At 37.1% G+C, this 26,075-nt stretch overlaps 2 protein-coding genes across 6 annotated transcripts in view; one reads left to right on the top strand and one right to left on the bottom strand.

Moving 5' to 3' along the window:
- Positions 1–2,466, bottom strand: part of yes1 (YES proto-oncogene 1, Src family tyrosine kinase) — a 42,623-nt gene extending 40,157 nt beyond the window's left edge. The window contains exon 1 of the mRNA XM_048165058.1: positions 1,900–2,466. The gene's annotated coding sequence lies outside the window, so the exon portion shown is untranslated. The remainder of the gene's footprint in view (positions 1–1,899) is intronic.
- On the top strand, positions 1,485–13,448 carry adcyap1b (adenylate cyclase activating polypeptide 1b). Of its 5 annotated transcripts, none has more exons than XM_048165064.1 (5): positions 1,485–1,619; positions 10,686–10,790; positions 11,745–11,879; positions 12,258–12,362; positions 12,880–13,448. In XM_048165064.1, exons 2-5 carry the CDS (start codon positions 10,687–10,689, stop codon positions 13,061–13,063), a joined length of 528 nt encoding a protein of 175 aa, XP_048021021.1. In that variant the 5' UTR covers positions 1,485–1,619; position 10,686; the 3' UTR covers positions 13,064–13,448. The 5 variants fall into 5 exon arrangements, with proteins under 5 accessions (XP_048021021.1, XP_048021018.1, XP_048021023.1 ...); XM_048165061.1 differs by lacking the exon at positions 1,485–1,619 and adding an exon at positions 8,194–8,216; XM_048165066.1 differs by lacking the exon at positions 1,485–1,619 and adding an exon at positions 9,075–9,098.
- The last annotated feature ends 12,627 nt before the right edge of the window (positions 13,449–26,075 follow it).

Raw genomic sequence — 26,075 nt, 5'->3', positions numbered from 1 at the left:
TTTGGTTTAACCAAAATTTCGGTTTTACCAAATGACACTTTTGGTTATAACGAATGACGATATTTTCAAACAATCCTAACAGGCTGGTATCTAGCTAGCTAGCAAAAGGACAATCAAACATTTTATATTTAGTACAAGTTTTTAAAATATTACAAAATTTTCCGTTTTATAGCGGTTGTACCGAATGACCTGATGTTTCAGGACATGCATATGAGCAAGTGAAAATATGAATTTTTCAAATAGTTAAGAAAGAATTAGTTACTTTGTTTCATGACCATGTGGTCCTGTGCAGGTGTCTGAATGATGTCACATCCTGTCACATGATACTGACCACATGACTTGATCCAAAATGGTCTCTTTATATTGGTTACTCCGAATGACATCAATGAAATTCATTTTTCCAGACATTCTTTCTCATAACAAAGCAACGACTTCTTCACATAATTTTAATACCACTTTGCACCATGTTAATATATGATGTTAAAAAAAATCATGCCAGAATAAAAAATATATACATTACATTTATTACATTTTAAGATATTTTAATCACTAAGGAAATGGCTGTATAGGCTTTCGGACGGTTACACCGAATGACCTTTTGACACTTCAAAATCTTTAAAATACCTTTATATGTAGCAAAATATAATTAAAACATTTTGGATTCAATAAAAGAGATCTAGTTGTACTACCTTACATACTTTGGATGTCATATCTTTGTTTATTATTATTATTATTATTAAGGCCTTTGGACAGAAAAATGACCTGTCATATAATTTTTAAGGCAATAGTTTTTTGTTTTTGTTTGTTTGTTTGTTTTGATAAAGAAAGTTGGCCATAGGAGTGTAAAATTAATCTTTTAAACTATGCTGTACTGTATATGTGTGATTTTTATATCAGTGCATCCCTAATATAATATTTGGGGGGTTGGCATTTACAAGTTTGAAAACCTCAGAATTACATCAACTCAGCTCACAAAGGTGCCATAACCTGCATAAGTCAGTGGTAGTAGCATGTATACAGAAGACAGGATCAAAAGGAAACACATGAGAGAGCTGAGGATGGCATCATTTCCTTCAGCATCAGCCAGTGGGGCAGAGGTTGTGCTCACAGAAGGATTACTGAAGGAGGATTATTCTGGCGCTTGCGCACGCATGAACTCGGCTTTGTTATTATGACATCTTTCATAAATTATTCAAAGTAAACAACCGAAAAATACATAAAATGCCCGGATGCTGGAGTGGATGGTAACCGCACAGACTGAAAAAGTCTATTGTTAAGATTTCACAACTAAATCAAGAATCCCTCTCAAACAATCATTCAAAGTTGCAATTGTATCAACTCAATCGCGGAAGGTTACAAAGTTTACTGACAGAGAACGAAAAGTTACAATATATCAACGCGAGTCGTTCACACATTGGATCAAAAGTATGAATCGCCCCATGTTCCCTGTGGCGTCTAGATAAACTACAGGCCTATACTGTGGACGTTTGTCCACAAAGTCCTCATAAACAGATAGAAATGCGCGTATAGACCAGTTTTGAAGTACTGGCTTTCCCAAGAACGCCCGATTATCCGCGAAAGAGACGAGTACAGCGTTTCCACAGAAATCTACAGTCCAGGTGGGAACTTTGAGGAGCCACGTTTCACGTTTCTCGATCTGTGTCGAGGCGAACAAGGTAGTCGGACGGCTTCGAAACTACTTTCGAGAAATACAACTAGTTTCGGGACAAGAAAGCATGTGCTGCAGAGATTTGTGTTTGGGGAAGGATAAAACACTGAACTAAGCGCCCACTGTTGTTTCCAAGCACTACCACACTCGTTTCACACTAAATCAAAGGCGAGAGGAGAGTAGGCCATTTGACTAGACTTTCACGAAAGGAACCGAGTCTGGTTTCTTACCTTTGCCGAACTGGATCTCTTTTCTTGAGGTTACATACGCCTTCCGACCGCCTCGTCCTCAGTCAATGTTTCGGTGTTGCTCTCAAAGTGATATTGTTGCGTTCAACTTGAAAATCACAGTCTGTCCCATTCCTTTGCCATGCAACACCTCACGAGACGTGATAAATAAATGCTGTGTCCAATTGAGGGAAAATATCCGTGATAGATATTATTAATCCAGTCACGTTACTTGGTTTTGCTGTTGTGTTGCAGTAAAAGGAAAAGAGTAACAGTGACCATTCCTGGCAAACAAAAACCTTTAAACCGGAACCGGTAGAGATTGTGTGGCTATGCTACATGACAAAAGACAGCTCTAGGAATAGTGGATGGACTCCCGCAGATGTTCCCCCTCCCTCCGCTCTGAATTGGTTTAACTTGCAGCAATGCATCCCACAATATGGCCGCCACAGGGAATGGTGAATGGAAAGAAATCAGTGCCTCAGTTAACAAGTCGAGGATAGACCAAAAGCCGGTGATATTTGAAGCATTATACTACCGTAGTTCATTTTTGCATGAAACCAACATAACTAATAACACTAGCCGGTTCTTGGCATACAGTGTTTAGATCAGTCCTATGGCGCCCCCTGCCTGTGAGGTTAAATCAATGCAGCTTTCTAGCATTTGTTAACGTTTAGTAGTGGGCTTACATCCTATAACTATTGGACACATTCCACGAATACATTTTTTTTTAAAGGATTTGAAGGACAAATTCTATTTTCTTTTGTTGTGAAGCCATAAAATTTACCATGAAAAGTAGCTCATACAGAGCCAAAACATTATAAACACCTGCCGTATGCTCTCCGTGCTGCCAAAACAGCACCTACTCGCTGAGCTATAATGGACTCTATAAGATCCCTGAAGGTGTGCTGTGGTATCTGTCACCAAGACATTAGCAGCAGATCCTTCAAGTCCTGTAGGTTGCGAGGTGGAGCCGCCATAGATCAATCTTATTGGTCAAGCACATCCCACAGATGCTCGATTGTATTGAGAGCTGGGAAATTTGGAGGCCAGGGCAATACCTTCATCATGTTCCTCAAACCATTCCAACATGAAATATAATTATTTTTTTTATCCTTGAGTGCCTTATGTTTTTAATGAGTAAAACTATCCCTCATCCAAAGAGCACCGGGATAAGAAGATTTTACACCCGGATAGCACTCGTTACATTTTTGTTTGTTGCATTACTGAACAGTGTGTGCAGTGTGGCTATTGTCATGCTGAAGGGGTGTACCTGGGCTGCAACAGTGTTTAGGTAGGTGGCATGTGTCAAATTGATGTCTACTTGAATGGCCAATTTTGTTTTAAATTAAAGATTGCAGAAATGAGTACACCCTAGATTTAATTCAACAAATGTATAATATTCTAGCACTTGGTATGCCCTCCATAATTTTGAATATTCTGACCCTTCTTGGAACGGAGTGTACAAGTTCATGACAAATTCTCACATCTGTCCTGTTTAACTCCTGGATAATGAGCTCCTTAAATGCTCTGATCTTTAATGGGGAGTGTTGCTCAACTCGTCTCTACAGAACCCTCCACACGTGCTTAAGAGTGTTAAGATTGAGTGCAATAGAAGGTTTTTCACCTTGGGAGAATGCATATCTTCAATTAAATTTAAATATTGTTGTAAAATACTCATAATAAGACTACAGTCTCTTTTGTAATGATTACATGGTTACTTGAGATATATATATATATATTCTTGTATATCTTAAAAATACAAAAATAAAAGGTAAACATTATGTTGGGGTTTGTAAAGGAACTGCAGGGGGGGTTGTAAATTGATGAAAAGCTAATAATGAATTAAATATTTAAATAGTTTTTATTTATCTTTTAACAATTAAAATAAATCATCACTAAAAAAGATGAAATATTTTATTTGTTTATACTGTGGCCTCTCAATTTTCTGTGTAATTATAGAAACTTAGTAGCTGGCCTGTGTGTACAATTCCACAAAACTGAAAGACTTTCTGAACATATATAAGCAACAGGCTTTTTTAGAAATATGTTTTTAAAAGATAAATAAGAAGAATTGGGGAAAATCAATGAGTTATGAAAAAACTACAGCCATCTCGTTAAATATCAAGTAACCATGTAATCATTACAAAGGAGACTAGTCTTATTATGAGTATTTTACAACAATATTTAAATTACATTTTTGAAATCTGAGTATGTACTCCATAATGTGTGTGTGTGTGTGTGTGTGCTTGTTTATATGATTTATGAGGAAACAAATTTGTATAATGACATGTATTACACTGGTATTACAACGTAAACATGGTTCATGAGGACATTGGAGTCCTCATAATTAAAATGGCTTAAACATACTAAACAATGTTTTATTAAAAATGCAGAAAGTTTTCTGTGATGGGTAGGTTTAAGGGTAAGTGGGTCATTCCATGAATTCGGTGCCTTTTCAACTTTGAAAAATTAAAATATAAAATAAGTTTAATAATATAATTTAAAAAAATTCTATCTATGAAATTAAGAACTTAAAATGAAAAGAAATTATATTGTTCCATCTCAGGCTGTGTAATTTTTTATTTTATTACTATTTTCCTCATGTTCTGATACTTTTTTTCATCCCTGTTACAGACATAATCATCACTATATACTACAGTTTTAATCTGAACTATGTAATAGTTTTCACATAATATGAGCAGTATTTTTGTCCCTTTTTTCAGTGGGGTTGTTTAAAATTTGTTTTGTTTTTTTTAATCTAATATTTGTCATTCAGATGACCAAGAACATCCTAATTTTGGAGGCTGATCACCTGTCAATTAAGAAAAATATATATATTTACAAGAGAGATATTAAAAGAAGGGCTTTGTCCAAAACAAAATATAGTTCATGTTACAATTGAAAAACTTGGAAGGCCATTTCAAACATTATTTTTCACATTTTTTATGAAATTAATGACAGTAACAGGATTGACAGAATGGTTACAGGACTGACCAGAGTAACGGGGATGACAGGGCACACATTCTTCAGCATACACTCTACATATTTGTTTACATAAAACTGTAAAGTTTCTAACTTTTTAATTTACATTATATTGTTTTGCATTCACTTTGCATAGCTGTATTAGTGAAACATTCAGTTTCTAAGAGATCAGGGGCCTCATTTATAAAATGTTGCACAGAAACCATCCTAAATTTGATCTTTCTCAGATGTGCATACGTGTGATTCATGGAATGAACGTACACACAGAAAACGAGCGTGCGCTTCTCTTTGAGATGTGAAATCTATAAATCACAAATGATCTTGAATTGATCAGCTCAATGGTTTCAATTCTCCATGTCATAAACGACACCTAATTAATGTAATTTACATATAAAAGATCACCAGTCATCGTCCAAATCCTTTAATTCAGAATTCTGCAAGAATATCTTAGATTTCCAAAAACTTGCAGTAATCTGACAAGGAAAAGTGTGTACGTCTGCTCAGACCCTGACATGGCGCTAAGCACTTTTCCACGTCAAAGACCATTTTTATAAATATGAGCATTGGCGTGGATTTAAAAATCTGCTCGTACGCACACTTTATAAATGAGGCCTCTAATGTTTTATGGGTAATGTAATTAGACCCATGTGTCCATCTGTTTTGTCTGTGTCAGTGTGTCCCCTCACAGAACTTAAAATATATATGATCTGGTTTAATTATTAGGCAAGGAAGATGATCAGATCTTGGTCTTACTATGATCATCTGAAACCAGATTAAACAGTTTATATATACATTTAATTTATATATTACGTTTATGTAATATATTTCAATAGTTAATACTTTCATTACGAGATTTGTGTACCAACAATACTTATACTAACAATACTAAAAATACTAACTAAAAATGTAACTGATGCTCATATGCCTCCTACACTGAATGATATAGACATTAGATCAATAATACACCTGGGATGACCTTTTAAAATGCTTACATTTTACACAGATAAATGTTTTAAATCAGTGTGGCTATGGTGACACCTAATCTGTCATCCCTGTTACCCACATGTCAAGACCTGTTACTCTGGAAATGTAACAGGTTTGACAATTTCAAGCTAATTTGCTATTTGCTATAGCTAACAGACCGGATCACAAAAGCACATGTTGTACACTTTGAAGGGATATTACTTGTAGATAATGATTATATTACATTAAATAAATAAATAAATAAGTGTTTAAATGTGTAATTCAAAAATGGTAACATTGCATTGCATGATGTCCCCCCTCAGTCAAACCTTAAAAATCACCAAAAATAGAACATTACAGAAGAGAGAGGAAAAACTTGTGTTTTAACTGTTAACATCCTGGTTGAGAGATGATGTAACTTTCTGGAAGTGATGTCACTGGAATGTACCATTATTTTACAAGGGTTTTTTGGTGAGGGTAACAGGGCTGACATGAAATTGGGACACCGAAAAAAATAATGTATACTTATTGCTTGACAATAAGACTATACTTAGAACAATATGTAAATGTGATTTTTGTTTCATTTTGCATTCAATTTGCAAATTAAAATCATGCTGAAAAAGAACAATCATAGCAAGGGACAGGCCAAAAACCTTACCCTTATCAGATAATTTAATTGACTTTACTTTGGTGTAATATTGATAAAACAATACACAGTATTGATGTTTTTAAATCACAAATTTATTTGTTGTTAAAGGGATAGTTCACCCAAAAATGAAAATTTGATGTTTATCTGCTTACCCCCAGCGCATCCAAGATGTAGGTGACTTTGTTTCTTCAGTAGAACACAAATGATGATTTTTAACTGCAACCGTTGCCGTCTGTCAGTCAAATAATGGGAGTGAATGGGAACCCCGAACAATAAGAGTCGAAAAAATGTGCATAGACAAATCCAAATTAAACCCTGCGGCTCGTGACGACACATTGATGTCCTAAGACACGAACCGATTGGTTTTTGCGAGAAACCGAACAGTATTTATATCATTTTTATTCTCTGACAGCGGAAGTGATGTCTAGCACTCATTGAAGTCTATGAGCAAGACATCACTGCCGTTGTCAGAGCGCGATCAGACCACACTAAGCGAGTGCTGAACGCAGTTCGACATAGTGGTGTATTAGAGGTAAAAAATGATATAAATACTGTTCTGTTTCTCGCACAAACCGATCGTTTCGTGTCGTAGGACATCAGTGTGTCGTCACGAGCCGCATGTTTTAATTTGGATTTGTCTATGCATGTTTTTTCGACTCTTATTGTTCGAGTTCCCATTCACTCCCATTATTTGACTGACAGACGGCAACTGTTGCAGTTAAAAATCATCATTTGTGTTCTACTGAAGAAACAAAGTCACCTACATCTTGGATGCGCTGGGGGTAAGCAGATAAACATCAAATTTTCATTTTTGGGTGAACTATCCCTTTAAAGTACTTCTATGTCTGATTATTTCTTAGGGACACAAAAGACACAGATTTCATGGAATGACCCAGGGTTAGTTTGTAGTATAAAAGCCATTACACCTGTGTCCTCATAACATAGGTGCACCAACGTGCGTGCGTGCGTGTGTGTTTACGTGTTTCTGCTAAAAGTGAACTATCACTCTACTGGTAAATACTGGCATCAAGTGAAGGCTGATCGCACTACGGCTTTATTGTTCTACAAAAGTAAAACGAATAGACTCTTCAAAACTGTCACGTTTGACTTTAACAACCTTTTGTCTTAATCCCAGTTGGAAAAAAAACCAAAAAAAAAAACCAAACAAACAAAAAAAAACCCACCTAAACTAAAATTGTGTGTATATTGTGTATACAGTGCCTATTCTGCTATACTTACAATTAATAGACTTACTTATAATCAATTAATTAACTTAACAACATTTTGATACTGCATATGATGCAGCATATACTGCAAATTTGCATGGTAGTTTCTGAAGACAATGTCTATTATAGGCCTAGTCTAATAATAAATTGAATTCAGCTTTATAATTTATGTATGTAAAATAAGAATTTCCATTCATTAAAAACTGTGCTGATGTATAATGAGACGCAACAGCAGCTGCACTTTTAAGCTGTTTTAGGTGAGGTTTCTTAGGCGTGCATATGTATATGCGTCATAAAGAGGTCATGCTCTTCCATAGGGGAAACCACTAGTTGGAAATTTAAATCACCACAATGTGCAGAGACACAGGAGACGAATATGTGACGAAACGGCGACTTCCTCTCGCTGTAATTAAGGACATCAATACTTGCACTCAACTTGACCGTAATATCATTGGTTACATCAGGATACCCAGAGGAAGCAACTTAATAGCTTTACTGTAAATAATCCTTCTCTTGACTCACACACTGTCAGTAATAGCACGTGTTCCTGTATCATTTAGCGAATTTACAGTAGCCTATTAGTGTTTTTCCTCGCTTATTACTGCAACGGAAATCAATTGTATTTTAACAATTATTAAAAAATAAGTAAGGGCTTAGAAGACCAAATGCTGTAATTTGGATAGCCAATTGAGTAGGTGAGAGAAAAGTAAAAACGCGATTCATGATGTTGCGAATTATGGGTGGTTTGAGGAGTAGGCCTATAACTTTTTAGCTTCAACAATACATATATATCTAGTAGCCTATATTTTATATACATCTAGTATATCTGGTATATCTAGTCTTTGCTTCAACCAAACCCAAACGAAGTAAAAGTTCTTACTTGAAGGTTATATTTCTGTATTATTTTTGCAAATAGGCCTATGGCCTACTTATGTAGCCTATAAACATTTCATCAAAGTTTCAGCAGACAGAACTTTTAACAGCGTTTTCAAACAACGTTTCAGTCACAAACAAGTTCGATTTATTAAAGCCTCGCGCACAGAAGTTGTGTGGTAACAATAGCAACAGTGGGTTCGCGAGCACTACATGCAGGCTACTTCTAGAAAACAAAAGCAGCTACTGTCATTATTTATCTATTTATTTCATCGTGTTTTATTAGGCTATAGCTTAGTTCGTTCACATAAAACGTCTAAAACGTCTAAGAGACAACCATAGGTGATCTTGCATCTCTGAAACCAACTTTTTCTAATGCGTTTTCATATGTAGTTTCAAATCCGAAACACATGGGGACAGTGTTGAGGTACAAACCGACTCGAGGTGATAGGGAACCAAGGCGCGGATTCATTGTTCAACTAAATCACGCTCTGTGTACGGACTGAGTGAGTATACATACCAAGCAGTGACTTATAGTTTCGTCATAAGACGTCATAGTTCACATGAGCGTAAGCATGAATTAATTCATACAAAATCCATCGGTGGTGCACGACTTGGAGTTCGTCATCTGTGTGTGGACAGGCCAGTAAATGCACAAGGGATCCAGTTTGCTTATAACATCATGACAAAATCACGCATTCTGCTTTAATATAATAACTTTTTGTACTTGTGAACCTGACCTCACAAAAAGGTTATACGTTTAAGTTAACATGAATGTCATTCAGATGCAATAATATCCGTTCACCAAAGAAAGGCCATGACGCATGTGAGATTAAAATAGACTGATACGTCTTTTATTAATTGTGTTTCTTAAAAGACAGATAATGACAAATTTCATAATGTAGAATAATAAATTTAGCGCAAATTTTAAAAAAAGAGTGCGCTATTTTCATTCACGAAGAAATTTCAGAACCGCATTAGTGGACAGCGCTCAGCTCGTGACCCTGTGACAAATGTGGCGTTTTTGAACATGGCTCTTTTTGTTATCGTGTCCACCCTCTATTGTCTCATCAATGGTCAGCCCGACAGTGCGTAGCCTAAGTGTTTGTATGGAGTGACTAATGTGGTTTGGGACCTCGAGACAACCCACAGACCGGTGATCCTAATTGGCAGTCACATTGTCATGTCAAGTTGAACAAAAAAAAAAAAAAAGAAAAAAGTTGCAAATTGTCCTTTCTCCCGAAATTACATTTAGAGTAAAGTTCCATTTGAGGTGTATGTGTGTGACTCGTTCATCGATGAGGAAGGAACTGTACTATTATATCCCGGGAGGAAGGGTTGATGACGTCTGTGGCATACTTAATGTGACTTATTGAAAAAAAGCAAGACTCCCTATTCATGGATAAAAATCCGAGGAAATCGGAGCACAGCAGAAAAGTTTTGTAAAAGGACATGTAGACAAACGAGTGCTGCTGATTTCACCGAGGTTTTGTTTGCAAAAGTGATTTTGTGTATATTGGTTATTGTATAAAAGTGCAGGGGTTGAACCGACGAGCACATAAGCAAAGGACGGTGGCGCTTCAGGGAAGAGGTGCTGTGAGGAAGATCTCTATCTCTCTCACACAACCACAGCCGCACCCGAGTCGCATCCAACAGCATTTCTATCTACCTACTCTGCAATAGGTATGTTAAACATCCGACAAAGGCGTTTTTATTCGGTTTAAGCCAAGGAATTATGATACGAAGACGCTCAGACAACTGGATTTTTTTCCTTTTCTAAAGATTATCTACCGGTTTTATTGTTTGCCTCATCGGGAGAAGGATTCTGTTGCGCGTGCATGGCATTCTTTAAACTTTTCAAATCATCTTACGAGCGGAAAATACGAGTAAAAAAGTAACCTGTTTTGCCTTTCTGGATTTTTTTTCTTAACAAAAGTTCTTTGCGTATTATATCGAATTTAACAAAAACCCATCATAAGCGACAAATAACCCAATGAAATTGTAAATTCACCTGGACCGTATCGTGGCTAGCCTACTCTATAAGTGTTTTATATTTTTTAAGTTATTTATTTAACTTTCTTGTGTCTTTACAGCATGGCCAGATCTAGTAAAGCGACTTTAGCGTTGCTCATCTATGGAATCATGATGCACTACAGCGCCTACTGCACGCCTATTGGGATGGCTTTTCCTAAGATGAGGTATGTATATGCTTTTCTGCTCAACGTTTTGGGGGGTTCTTTCGGACAATATTGTGCGACTAGCGTTATTTTACAATCTAAACACTCCAGAATTTAATCATCTTGTCAAGGCGCAAAAATTGATAAGGATTTTATATTCTTCTTCTTCTTCTTAGTAGTACTATTCTTCTTCTTATTATTATTTTGGCTTCTAAATTTTATAGAAAAAAGATGGGCTTTGTTGTATTATTCTGTAGACTTAAAACAGAAACAGCCCAACGAGATTTTCCCCCGAGAGTTTACGCAGGGCTACAGTGCAAGCGCTTAAGATCTGCTTGCAAATGTGGGAGGGCGTTCTTCATCGCTAAGAAGGAAATTCTCCATCGGGACAGGCAGATGCAGTGTAGCTTGTATGAAAATGAGAAACCAATGAATGTAACGGGTGGCCCGTAAGATGACGGTACAGTGGCGTCACTGTACAAACCGAAGAAAAAAAAAAAAAAAAAAAAAAAAACACGAATGAGATTTATGAGAATGTTCAGTGCGGGACCTTTTGTTGTGTGAATTTACTGATGATTATAAGATTATAATGTCAGGTATATTTGGTTTATCATACCTTTACAAGTCACCATCAAATCCCAAATTTAGCCAAACATAAGCTACCAAGCTTTAACATTTTCTTATGCTTCTTTACAAAAAAAAAAAAAAAAAAATGCGAATGGACACCTCCAAATAGATTATTATTCTCTCATTTACCCTATGAAGATATCACAAGTTTGTATGACTGTCTGTGTCAATAAACTAATTATTTAAAATCAATTCGATCCATAAACCTTGAAGATGTCGCATTGTACTATATCATTTTCGTAAAACAACAATTTACGGTAGAATTTAGCGATGTATTTGGACTTTATTTAAAACGCTGTTTTTATGGACAATTGTGATTAAATGCATCAATCATTTTTTTAATTCCAGACTAGACAACGATGTATTTGACGAAGACGGAAACTCGTTAAGCGACCTGGCTTTTGGCACTGATCAAATTGCTATACGAAGTCCTCCATCTCTTACGGATGACCTATACACGCTATACTATCCTCCAGAGAAAAGGTACATTATTTCACATCACTTCGCTGTATGTTTTATGAGAATCGATGTCATTATGTTTAGTTTATGTTGTTCCGCTATGTCTGTTCCTTTTGTTTCCCAGCTTTTTTCCTTTGCTTTTTTCTGTTATTGTTGCTGTTGATATTTGCATCAAGTGACTATTTAATATAGATAGATAGATATCTAGATAGATAGATAGATAGCCAGATAGATAGAGCGACAGAGAGACGGATCGATTGACAGATTTACAGGGAATCGAAAGTAACACTATTACGCGTTTAGCCGAGAGAAGAATACAACTAAATCAGGCTGATTACTTTGCAACAAACGTGTTCTGTGGTATTTCATCACTGATATGATGTGTTTGGCGTTTTATCTCAGAACGGAAAGGCATGCAGATGGATTATTAGATAGAGCCTTGAGGGACATCCTGGTTCAGTTATCAGCACGAAAATATCTGCATTCTCTGATGGCAGTTCGCGTAGGGTAAGGGCATTTTTAAGCGTTTACCTGCCGTCATTTTTGTTTTCCCCCCTCTTAATTTCAGTGGAGGTGATTTCACGTTGTCTTGTCTTGACTTTTTGTCTTTATTTTCTCCCGACTTCTTGTGTCTTTGTCTGTGGGCTCGCATGGGCGTGGAATTTCATGGGGAAGATGAACCACGATAAATGAAAAGTTATTTGTTTAATTGTTTGTGCTCAGACGAACATGTTGTATAGCCTATTGTTTCAGGGAAAAATGTCGAGAGCCAATGCGTCAGAATACATTTAATTTCCAACATGCATAATTTATGAGGCTTGTCTGCTCTATCTTATTTCGATTTCTAATAAAATTCGTTGTAATGTTAACGAAAATAAATGCTTTTTTTTATTATTGAAGAATTAGAATTAAATGATATATACAGGCCATGTTTGGATCATCAAGAGCGTTTAAGCTGTACTGAAACCTGTTAACACATTTTCTGTGCCAGGCGGTAGCCTAATAATAGTTCATATATTTGCAGCGGAGGAAGCAGCGAGGAAGACGAATCGGAACCATTATCAAAAAGGCATTCGGATGGGATCTTCACCGACATTTACAGTCGCTACCGAAAACAGATGGCCGTCAAGAAGTATTTAGCAGCCGTCCTGGGAAGAAGGTACAGACAGAGAATTAAAAACAAAGGACGTCGATTTGCTTATTTGTAGCGCTGACAAAACTGCCCCCAACTGCCCCTCCATGTGTACATTCAGTCCTAAGATCAAAGTCATTCTGATATAACTGATTAATCAGTGGATCGCGCCTGTGTTCTTTAAACATGTATTTATGTATGAAGTAAAGCCATTAAAATGAATATTTTACTAATAACATTGTTTTTCTTTTTGTACAAAAGCACTTGAAACCGCACAGTTATACTTTGTGGACCAACCTTCAGTTTCATGTATATAGCTATATATGTTGAAAACAAAAGAAAACAAAAACCATCAGGAGGAAAAAAAAAAAAAAAAAAATGTGCACCTTGAACGTTATGCGCCTGATATCTTTTCAAATTCATCATCATATGCAGAAAATAAATAGATTTTAAAAAGACAATCAAAGTTCTGAATGTTATACTTATTTTTGTAATCTGCTAAAAGAATAGAGTCTTATTTTATCCAAAGTCTGCCCAGGGATGTATCGGACATACTCTGTAAAGTACAGGGCTGTTTCAACTGTTGTGACTCCCCCCTAAAAGCAGGAGTGGGAGAGGGATATATAGTAGCTGGCACGATTCCCTCTTTCTTAGCCCACTCATTTGTGAACTGTACTTCAAATCACCTGCCTTCTCCAGATGGAATGTGATTGTCCTGCCTGTGTTTGTGATTGGAACCAGTAACCAGTATGCCTGACTGGAAGAAAAAAAAAAAATGACACTGGAGTAACATGTTTTTTTCTTGGTGAATTTTCTTTTTTTATTGTTTATATTTTTTCTTCATCATCTCAGAGCATGGTATACTTATAATGTATACATGCATGTCCTTTGTTTCCCATCCATTATCATTGTATTGGTCCCTCCATCAGAAACTACACTTAGATCCGCCTCTGTGGAAGCAAGAGTATTTATTTTTTTGAAGAGAATTGAACAAGCCCTAAGATTCAAATGCATTCTCCATCGAGCACCTAAAACATTTTGAGGAATTGGCGTGTCGGTCTCTCTCTCAGTTCTTTGCATGCTTTCAATGCCCTTTGACAGAATTTTGAAGCTGTGAATGCTTTAGTATGTGCTCTGTGCAGTTAGGCTACAGAGTATCAAGTCATTGGATGACAATGATCTTCTGACGCCGCCACAATTTTAAAATTCGGTGCCAGTGAAGAAATAAATGTAGTGGATGTTCCTCTCACGCCCATTCGCCCTTTAATAGATAGGACGAAGTATGCTTAACGGTTTCATTCATCGACTCATCGCAGATCTAGAAAAAAATCAATCGTGTTATCTGTAATTGGTGCTGATGACTGAGGGAATGTGAGGCTGAGAGAATGGGGAGGCCGACGAAAGCGAAGGGGGAGGTCCTTGTGAACTTCAACGTGACCATTGTCATATTCATTATCCTTTTTGCCAGATAGTGCTTTTGCATGTTGAAGATAGCCTTTCTCTTGTATGTATAGATGAGGTACACTACACCCATCGCCCTTAGGGAGGGAAACACCGCAAAATCATCTATTTGTTGTTTTTTCTTCCTTTTTTAAAAAAAAAAAAAATCATATATTTTGGTTAAGCCTGTATTGAATTCAGTATATTTCTCCTGATATGGAAATCAGGTCTTATTCATCCACTAATTCAATATGTAAACCGTTGTCCCAGGCATGAAATCAATCTTTCTTCAATTTGGCATTGTCCCCCAGGCTTTACGTGAGTATGGATGCGGCTCTGATAGTGTTATGCGAGGAGCGCGTGTGGAAGGGCGGGAGGTGGGTGGGAGAGCGAATGCGTGCGTGAACATAATGATGTTATGAAAGATGATATGGGTTTTGGCTTAGGTGCCTTGTGACAACTTACGATAAAAAAAATCGCCACTTATCACGGATGGCAATTTTAGTGGCCCTACAATGCTGCAAACTATTAGGTTCCATTTCATGAACTCCATCTTTACTTTTCCTCTCCTTTTCTTTTTGAAACTTGGTTTCAAACCTGATTCTTTAATTAGAGCTGAAAAGCATGGCCAGCATATATTGTGATCAAATCTATTACTGAAGTGGTGTACATGGTAAAAGTATTAATTGTCTGGATTGTTTAAGCTGATGAATGTGTGTAAATGTGGCAAGCACGTGTTTCTGTTTAGCTCTACTCATTGTAGCTCAAGGTCCATGAAGCCTACAGCTAGGTTTTGTGTTGTTTCCTGTTGCATAGCTTGAGGGTTTTTTGACAACGCTTGGAAAACCTGACAGAACCCAGGCCACAGCACAGCCTGTTGTGTACATTTCTGAAAGCGCCGAAAGCCTTAATGTGAACGTTTTATCTATACCTGAAACATTATATATGTGACAAGTGAATATTAGCAAGTGACATCATCCTATATTAACACATATAGCTCCTTAGGGGGTGACATTTTTAAATGTTAAAAAGTGTTGTAAGATTTGTATGAATAAATTTTTGTAAAACAACACAATTTCTAATCCATGTCTAATCTTTGGAACGTTCCACCGTAGCCCGTGTAAACGCGCAGTTTGTGCGTTTCTCCATAAGGCTACTACTTCTATCCACACAAGCACACGATGAAGGCTCACGCTGTGACACTAATGATAGACCAAAACCCACTGCTGTTCAAGATGTGTAATCAGTATAATTCAGATCTCCATATATCACTGTGGGTGAGCTGAGTGGTTGTGACAGCTTTAATTTATACTCACAACAATCAGAACATTAACATCGAGTCAGTGATCCTGGGCGGCTAGGTCGAGAGTGACCCTCAACGAACCACCCACTTCAACACTGACAGCACATACGCAAAGATTTTTACTCATACAGTAAACAAAGATAAACAAGAAACATTCACAAAAATATTCCAAATAAATGAACACCTATATAACTCTGAACAACACTACAGGGTGGCGGAAGATTACACAAATTCCGTGTTGTCCAGCAATGAAGGTGACTCAAGACGCCTAATATACAATCAGTTTGCTCATGATGTGTTTCTGGACGCCCCAGTCAACTACAAAGGTAAGTCAAAAGTCCCATTGCTTGGGACTGTAAAATACAAAATGAAACCAACACAATGTCAAGTTTTCAAGCTCAATATTAAATCTGACTTCAGTTAAGCAAAACCAAAGCTTCAAAAGCACTAGTTAAAGAGGATGGGAACATCATTAGATGACAAATTTTTACTTCAAAACAACGCCAAAGGCCATGGCTTAGATTCCCAAGGATAGCTTGATAAACTGATAAAATGTACACTTTCAATGCAATTTAAGTCAATTTGCAAGAGAGTGTTTGCCAAATGCATAAACGAAAATGCGAGTTTGGTTTGCTGCACCTTCAACGTAAGCTGATATTCTTGCTCCAGTCCGTCCTGGAAGAAAAGCATGTATTTAGGACAATTTAGGATACTCCATCTGAGCCAGTAGACCTCAAGACACTCTAGCTCCTCTCATATCTTTTGTCATTCATTTTCCCTCCCTTCCAGCCAAGTCATGTTTCCTTTTGGGATGAAACCCTCAGTCAACCTTATCTGGAAGTGTGGTCAGAATGGGCAAAGTGTCACTTGTTGTCTATTTCATAATGTCCAATGCACTGTATGGCACTGGTTATATAGCCATTGAAACTCCTACTCAAAGGGAGCCTGGAGACAAGTGCTAATGGAATCGCTTCTAACCCAGCTAGATGATGATGATAGAAACACTACTCACCCTACTAAACGATATAAAAGGAAGTCGCAAGGACTATTTTAACGATGCACCATGTATTAAAAATACAAGCCTAAAGGAGCTATACAATAAATCTGAACACATTCCAGTGGGTGGAACAAACAACACTCAAGAAAACACAACTCTTCAGTCTTCCCGGGGACGTTTCTGCATTCAACAGTGCGAGTTTTCCATGATCCCTCTCAAGCTGCCGTGTATAAAAATAGACGTCCCTGTTGCACAATAGTGTTGCCCTGGTACATTCTCTCTGACTGAGAGACAAAGGCTGGGAAGGGAACTCGACCCATGGGACCGGGGCTGAGGGTGTGGTTCCAGATCCATTAGTGTGATCTGATCCGGTGGTCCATGCAGAAGGCGGATCCTTGCTCCCATAGTCAGCTAACTTAATCAGAGAAATTGTTGCTGAGCAACAGGCCGCAAAGGACAGTATATTTGTAGGTGAGCATATACACATCATACACACGGTGTTTGATGGTAGCTTGAAGAAAACTTTTTTGCTATGGCTATTTGACACGTTTTCTGTGGAAAATAGCACTTTTCAAAGTAGGTCCCAGGAGGGCTGCGAATATGAGGGAATATTTTTATTTTGAAAGAAGATATTGTTATTCAGCAAGGACACATTAAAATTGATCAAAAGTAGAATATTTCTATTTCAAATAAATGCTGTTCTTTTGAACTTTCTATTCATCAAAGAATCCTGAAAAAACAATGTATTATGGTTTCCGCAAAATATTAAGGAGCACAACTGTTTTCAACATTGATAATATGAAATGTTTCTTGACAACAAATCAGCATATTTGAATGATTTCTTAAATGGAAATTCTGTCATCATTTACTCTATCTACAGTCCATGCAACGACCAATTTGACGCTTCAAAAAGTTCATAAAGAGATGAAGTGAATGATTTAGTCCAAATTTTCTGAAGAGACACGATCGCTTTATATGATGAACAGATTGAATATAGGCTTTTATTCATATAGACATTCATCAACTCACACATCAGTTGTGGTAAACGGAAGCTCGAGCATGTTCGCTTGATGTGCAGGAACCAATGAGGTTCATTCTCGTGTTACGCAGCATGTTTGAGCTTCCGCAAGAACCAATGAGGTTTGTTTTCACGGATCAAGCAAGTACGGTTGAGTTTATGTTCACTGATGTTTATACATGAATAAAAGTCTAAATCTGTTCATATAAAGCGATCGAGTCTCTTCAGAAAATTTGGACTAAACCACTCAATTCTTATGGATTAGTTTTAAAATCTCAATAACTTTTTGAAGTGTCAAAGTGGTAGTTGAATGGACTGTCAATGGAGGGACAGAAATCATTAAAAATTTCTTCATTTGTGTATCAAAGATGAACAAAAGTATTACGGGTTTGGAACAACATAAGGGCAAGTAAATGATGACAATTTTCATTTTTGGGTGAACTATCCCTTTAAGGATCATATGACACTGAAAACTAAAATTTAGCTTTGCCATATTAAAATAGTTATTTTAAATTGTAATAATATTTCACAATATTACCTTTTTTTGTTTTTTTTTTTACCCCAAAAAAACCCCAAACCTTTGAATAATGTATATTGTGTTAATCTAGCAAATCTTTCAGTTTCATAAATAGTATATTATCCAGATAATATTTTAAATATTAATAGATAATATTTTTAAAGTTACTTATATACAATGATAATAAAAAAACTGATATTGAAAGCATCAAAAGTTTGAAAAACCCTGTCATAGATGACAATCAATGAAAACAATCAATAACAATCAATGAAATCCATAATGCTTGAGCTAAAACCAAACAGCTATTTAAAATCTGTTGTTTTTTTCACAAAATCATTTGTAAACATCACATTTATTGCTTCATGGTTCAGCTTCCACTCCTCCAAGGATAGCCTGTGTTCATCATGCTGTTTGTATAAGGGCTTCGAAGGAAGCAACAGAACCCTCCTTCCTTCAATTAAAGCTGTGAAAACAGCAGCCAGGCAGGAATCATGCTGGGAGCCTCCATCTTAGCCATGTACTTGTTCCCTGCCGCACCCCCTTTACACCATACCCCCTTTGCCACCCTCCTGAGGTGCAGAGGCTGCTGGGTAGATGGGGGTGAAGTGGGGGGTTTTCCAAAAGGGTGACTTCATTAAGATCAGCACCCACCCCCAGCTCAGTCCTTTCTTTTGTGTGCCCCCCATAGTGAAATGTGACTTATATGCATGTACATGTCTGTGTGTGTGTGTGTGTGTGTGTGTGTGTACCTGAACACGCTCCCTTAGGGAGTAATTTGCAGTCGCACAACAATATGTCAAAGGTAAATCTGTGGCCTTGGTGATTGGGGAGGTGGGGGGCTGGTGCCTGAGATGACTTTATTTTATTTTATAGGACTCTTGTTTTATTTCAAGCACTGATAGTGTTTTCATGAGTAGCCCCTGAGTACTGATACAGATTTCCTGATTCAATTCTGATTCACAAGATCCCGATTCAATTTTAATTCTGATTAATTTGGACATTTTTCTGTTATAATGTCCATTTTAACATATTAAATGCATATTAACTGAAGTATACTTTAAATTGCATTTCTTATGTCAAATTGTAAGGATAAAAATGATTATTATTACAAAATTAAGTTATAATGATACTATAAAGTCTATAGAGTATAGAAAAGCCATGAAGACATACACTATATTGTAGGGGTGTGACGAGATCTCGTGGCACGAGATCTCGCGAGACTAAACTGTGACGAGATTTCTCGTCGAGGCGAAAAGTAGTCTCGTGATGTTGCCATGACAGAGTGTTAGGATGATTAGGAAAGAATATGCCACCGCTACGTTTACATTATGCCTCCACTGTCGTTTTGCTTTGTATTTAAATAAAAAAAAAACCATTTAATTCAGTTGGATAACGGTCGCCGCCGCTCCATATTTACAGAGTACGCGCGACCGTTGAAAGTGAAAGTAAACGCGCGCGCGCATTCAAACGTGATTTCAATACCCCGCATTTGAAAGCGGCTCCCCGATGAATGCAGATATCTCTCAATATGAAACCTATTTTAGGCTGGGCAGTGTAGTTGTAACCATCTCCTAGCTCTGTATCAAAGAAAAATTTGGTCTTATTTCATCTTTGAATATTGAGAGTGCGATTATGGTTGCACTTATTGTAAAGTGTTACCATAAAAATGAATAACAGTTTTCTCTTCTTATTATTTACTAGTACAAACAATAAGGTTTCATTTGTTAACATTAGTTAATGCACTGTAAACTAACAATGAATGACTATTTTTATCAACTAACAAACAAAGATTAATAAATACTGTAGCAAATATATTGCTCGTTGTTAGTTGATGTTGGTTAATACATTAATGTTAATAAATGAGACCTTATTGTAAAGTGTTACCATTTTTATTTATACTGTTTTTATTTCTGTGATCAGTTTGTGGAGAGGAGTTCAGTTAGGAGGTCAAAAGCTGTAGAAGCTCATAATTCATGTACAGTAAGATCTGAAGAGAAGCCAGTCAGTTGAGTTAGTGGCAAAACCTTTTACAGTGCTTGGGTATTGTTGTCTTTTACTGCATATGATAATTCAGTCTCAGAAAGTAGAACTGAAATGACATTCATTACAAAATGATTAGTTAAAACATTTCAAATACACCTGCAGAATATTTTTTCTAGTCATGTATTTCGCCATCTTGTCTCGTCTCGTGAACTCAATCTCGAGTCTCGTCTCGTCTCGTGAGATACTGGTCTCGTCACACCCCTACTATATTGCCAAAAGTTTTGGGACGCCTGCCTTTACGTGCAACTTTAATGACATCCCATTCTTAATCCATAGTGTTTAGTATAGACCAATTTGGTGTTTGCAAACAGCGATGACGTTTTTTATGGGCGGAGCCTACCTGGTTGCAGAAAATGACAGTTGAGCAGTAGCAGTCTATGGAAGCCACGAAATAAAAGAATAAAAAAAAGTTAATTTCGAGTTTATATCTCACAATTCTGACTTTTATTTCTCGCAAACCTGAGTTTATATCTCACATTTCTTACAAAGAAAAACAGAATTGTGAGATATGCTCGTTATCCTGTAACTCGTTATACTCGTTTTCTGAATTGCAATTTATCCCGCAATTCTGACTTTTTTCCCCTCAGAATTGTGAAATAAACTCACAATTGCGAGTTATAATGGCCGAACTGGGAGTCATAAACACGCAAATGCAAGAAAAAAAGTCAGAATTGTGAAATAAAAATTTTATAGACTATGTTTAAAAGTTATCTATGTAAAATGTTATAGGTTTAAATATTATTTCATGCTGTAACTGCTATGTATGTATGTCCTCTGAACTGCATATGTGAATATTGTAATAATATGTAGACTTACTGTTTACATCAAATTCCTGCTTTAATAGTAGACTAATCCTTGCAGGTGTCATCAGTGCAGTCTGTGAAACGTCTCCATTTAGCTTCAAACAGGGGCGTAGCAGCCATTTTAAAAGTGGGGGGGACAGCTGTATGGTGATGTGACCCAAAGCTGATGTTCATAATAATAAATTCTAAATAGAATACCAATTGGCATTTTACAGCACCCCAGTGGCAATTTTGGGAACATGCCGTGATAGCTTACAGGAACCTATTTTTGTGAAATCATCCTCAAAATTTAAAAATACTGCAGGACTTTGAGACCAATGTGAGACCATCTATACTTTATTTAGATAAAGATATTTTATGATATTTAAAATATTCTCTGCATTCAATAATAAAATGCCTTAAACTGGAAATTCAGTGTTTAATCTTGTCATTATAAATTACTCTATTCTCCTATTTGATACTGTTCAGTGCTTTGACACAATCTGTATTATTAAAAGCACTATATAAATAAAGGTGATTGATGGTTGATCTTTTGTTTTAAGGAATTAAATTGATGTGTAATTCCTTAAAATATTGGCAAACAGTTCCAATTAAGAAAACACTGCCTTAAAATAGTCAATCTGCTTTTTTTTATACAAATCTCACCTGTACACATTCTGGAGAGGTTGAGCAACTGTCCCCTCTCTCTGTCAGTGACGTCACAGCCTGCCTTTCCTACAGACCAGTTAGGACATAAAGTAGAATATTTACATAAAGTATAAAAAAATATATATTTTAAATTTGATAAAGTATTTTAAGATATTCGGTGCAAAACAAATTTGATTTATTGTGAAAGGATAATTCTACTCCGCGAGCAGCACGTAGGCAACAAAAGACAGCAGAAACCAATAATTTGTTACGTCTCATTTAGCAGACGCTTTTATACAAAGCAACAAGTAGGAGAGCATTTAACACACTGAATCCGGCGCGACGTGACGAGGTCCATACAGGTTCTGTTGTCTTTTGACGTTACAGTAGTTTAAATCATAACATGAAAACTTTATCGCGTGATTCGTGTCATCACGACATACTGTAACATACTTACAGTGTGTGTTTGAAAAAAGGATGTAATCGTCCTTTGCTTTTTTTCTGGGGTGCATTTTATCCCAGACGGCGAATGAACGAACGAAAACTCACAACACCAACAAGAGATTTGAAGCTCATAGCAGACGCGCCCAAGAGATGATTCGCTCTGTGATTGGCTGAATGTTAGTTCACTCAAATCTAAGTAACAAATCAGAGAACACTGCCGGTGCCGGAAATATTCACGCTGGATCCAAAAAAATAGCAGGGGTCAGAATCACCAGTTTCTAAAAGTGCGGGGGACGTGTCCCCCCCGTCCCCCCCGGTTGCTACGCCCCTGGCTTCAAACGACGTTTTCAACGATGGTTTTCTTTAAAAATGAAGACTATATTTTTTTGCATTCCGATTCCAACATCCAGAGGCACAACAAAACGTTTTTCTCTTATTCTGTGGATTTTGCACATTTTCCTCCAATTGCTACCGCTATTTTTCTGCAACCACTATGCGCGCGCAGCTGCAAGTGACGTAATTGTGACGTCTGCTCTAAAGAGGTCTATTGAGTTGGCCCACCCTTTGCAGCTATAACAGCCTCAACTCTTCTGGGAAGGCTTTCCACAAGGTTTACGAGTGTGTTTATGGAAAATTTTGACCATTCTTCTAGAAGCACATTTGTGAGGTCAGGCAGTGATGTTGGCGAGAAGGCCTGGCTCACAGTCTCCGCTCTAATTCATCCCAAAGGTGTTCTGTCGGGTTGAGGTCAGGACTCTGTGCAGGCCAGTCAAGTTCCTTCACGCCAAACTCGCTCATCCATGTCTTTATGGACCTTGCTTTGTGCACTGGTACGCAGTCATGTTGGAACAGGGGCCATCCCCAAACTGTTCCCACAAAGTTGGGAGCATGAAATTGTCCAAAATGTCTTGGTATGCTGAAGCATTAAGAGTTCCTTTCACTGGAACTAAGGGGCCAAGCCCAACCCCTGAAAAACAACCCCATACCATAATCCCCCTCCGCCAAACTTTACACTTGGCACAATGCAGTCAAGCAAGTACTGTTCTCCTGACAACCGCCAAACTCAGACTCGTCCATCAGATTGCCAGACAGAGAAGCATGATTCGTCACTCCAGAGAACATGTCTCCACTGCTCTAGAGTCCAGTGGCGGCATGCTTTACACTACTGCATCCTGGGTAAAAATATCGATTTCTTGATTTTAATCGATTCTCATTTTTACGAACCTATATCGATTCTTAAATCCCGAGAATCGATTAGTCTAGTCTGTTTTTAGTTGATGAATGAACAGAACATGCAGCGTGCCACCCATTCAATAAATCGCAATAATCTTTATGCTTTGTTACTTTTGATATGAAGCAAAGTCTCAGATTTCAAATGGCGTCCATCTTATTATGAGATTCAAGAAATAAATACTGTTTTGGCGCTGTTTAATGTGACGTGACAGATCGCTTCAGTGCCTCAGTTAAAGAGAAGCTGCAGCACAGAGCGCATGTGAACATCCTCTCCTCCGCTTTAATACCAGTTACAGAGCGAAATAAACATGCATGAACATCTGAAGGTATGTTAAAATATACAGTACAACTTTCCGAAATCCGTATCATGCCTCGTGTAATAGCTCAATCAGTGTTTCAACCTCGGAAAGTCTACAATAAAACAGCTTGTAAACAATGTCACGTAACGACACATTTACCTCAGAAAAACTATATTCAGTGACCATAAACTCAGTCAGCTAGAAAAATGAACTCTAGAGAGCAGCATTCTGATAAATATATGCACAGTTACGTTCATTATAATTTTTAATGTTCTGCAATATTTAATGCATGATTGAATGATTTAAATGTTTATATTTAAAAAAAAAAAAAACGAATTGGAGTAGAAATATGATTATGTAATTCTAAACATTATTTATTATAAAAAAAACATGACTGAGTGTAATTTAAGTGTTTGTAAATAAATAAGTCAATTTTAACCTTCAATATTATAGTAATATCGTACCAACTGACTCCCATGTGTAGTTTACAGCATTAGTTTTTCCTCTAAATTTTTTTACTCCAGAAAATGGTATACTACATCCAAAATAATCGATATCGAATCGAATCGAAATCGGAAAAACGTGAAAAGAAATCGAATCGAATCATGAAAATTGTGTCAATACCCAGCCCTAAAAACTACACTGCAAAAAGAATTGCGTAAAACCCAGTAAACCTTGCGATTATTACTTGTGACATTAGAACAAAATATATAGCACAAACGTTGCCTGATAGGGCATTGGGTGAAGTCTGCGAGATCAACTCAATAGAAAGATGGTCATTCTTGCCATTAATTCATGGTACACAGCCAATTTTCTCATTATCTTCAATACGGACAGTCAACTTTGACAAAATATTACCTCTTTTGGTGTGAGAAGGAGTCATCGTTATAAAGAAGTACAGGAAAGCACAAAGTATAAGATCGCTCGAGATTCAAAGAACGGATATCGGGTTTAAATAAAGATCACAATTCATCGCAAAATCGATATTTTACCCAGCTTCACCCCACTTTTTGAGGGTCAGACAGCAGACACTAGGACAGAGACACCCTTGCAAGGCACTCAGTGAAACATTACCTCAAGATAATACAGCCATCACCCCACTACTATGAATCATTCAGTAGTGTCCACTAAAAGGCCAAGGGGCCGGTCTTCCTCCACCCTGGCCCGGAGCAAACCAGCTCAGTGTTTCAAAAGTCCCTCTTAGTGAGCCAGTGCTGCTGTCAAAACTGCCAAAGAGCACAAAGCTGGCTATGACACACTGCCTTCCTCAAGGGAATCGGGGGCACTTACACAGAAGAGAGAGCACTGAGACGTAACTCACACTGACACTGACTGGTGATCATCCCTAAACGCAATGTTTATCTTGAAATGGAAGCACTTAGCCTGGATTTCACTCCTTTTTATCAAGCAGTACATTATGTTCATTATGTGTAAATGATGTGCTGTGGTAATGCTGTCTTTGATGTATAGGGCCAGAGCACTGCTTGTGTGTATTTGTTGACGATACCAAGAAATTCAGTGTTGCTAAGCCACAGGAGTTTGACGGATACTGTGCAAGAATCAAACAGAGAGGAACAGGGGAAAACAAAAGCCTGTGGGGAAGAACCAAAGACGTCAAAACAGTGAGTGGCAGGAGCTCCTAGTTTACCTGAAACAACAGACTGAGTTTAACAGTGTGTGGCTCCAATGTTTGGAGACCACAGATGAATCATACTTTTTATATTAAAAAAGTATTAACTTCTTAACTGAGCTATTTGAAACGAACTCCATGTCTGCAGAGGAAAATAAAGGATGCGGTCTGAGGTGCTGTCCATGGTGTTGAACTCTGTCACTAGCTTACTGGAGCTGAACCGAAGGGTCAGGATTTTCCTGCTTAGCATGACCACATTTGCCCCTGCTGGTAGATGTTGGAATCGCACCATTTGGCAGCAACATGCAACATGCACATTCAGGGATTTTTTTCCGGGAAGCAACATTTAAACCATAAACATATTTTACAATATATTACATATACTACCATTTAAAAATTCAGGGTCAGTAAGATTTTTTGAAAAAAGTCACTTATGCTCACCAAGGCTGCATTTATTTGATGAAAAATACAGCAATATTGTTAAAAGTTATTACAATTTAAAATAATGGTTTTCCATTTTAATATATTTTAAAATGTATTTTATTCCTGTGATGGCAAAGCTGAATTTTCAGCATCATTACGCCAATCTTCTGTGTCACATGATCCTTCAGAAATCATTCTAATATGCTGATTTGTTGTATGATTATTATCGATGTTAAAAACATGTAATGTTTTTGTGGACATTTTTTTTTCAGGATTTTTTGATGAATAGAAAGTACAAACAACATTTATTT

This window comes from Megalobrama amblycephala, linkage group LG17 (assembly GCF_018812025.1).
Source record: "Megalobrama amblycephala isolate DHTTF-2021 linkage group LG17, ASM1881202v1, whole genome shotgun sequence".
Classification (NCBI taxonomy): domain Eukaryota; kingdom Metazoa; phylum Chordata; class Actinopteri; order Cypriniformes; family Xenocyprididae; genus Megalobrama; species Megalobrama amblycephala.
This window is presented reverse-complemented; position numbering and strand designations above follow the sequence as displayed.

What these genes read in the sequence shown, in the direction of transcription:
- adcyap1b (XM_048165064.1), top strand. Translation starts at nt 10,687, where the DNA reads ATGGCCAGATCTAGTAAAGCGACTTTAGCGTTGCTCATCTATGGAATC. An exon ending in ATGGCTTTTCCTAAGATGAG is followed by an intron (nt 10,791 to 11,744) that starts GTATGTATATGC and finishes TTTTAATTCCAG; the next exon opens with ACTAGACAACGATGTATTTG. An exon ending in TACTATCCTCCAGAGAAAAG is followed by an intron (nt 11,880 to 12,257) that starts GTACATTATTTC and finishes GTTTTATCTCAG; the next exon opens with AACGGAAAGGCATGCAGATG.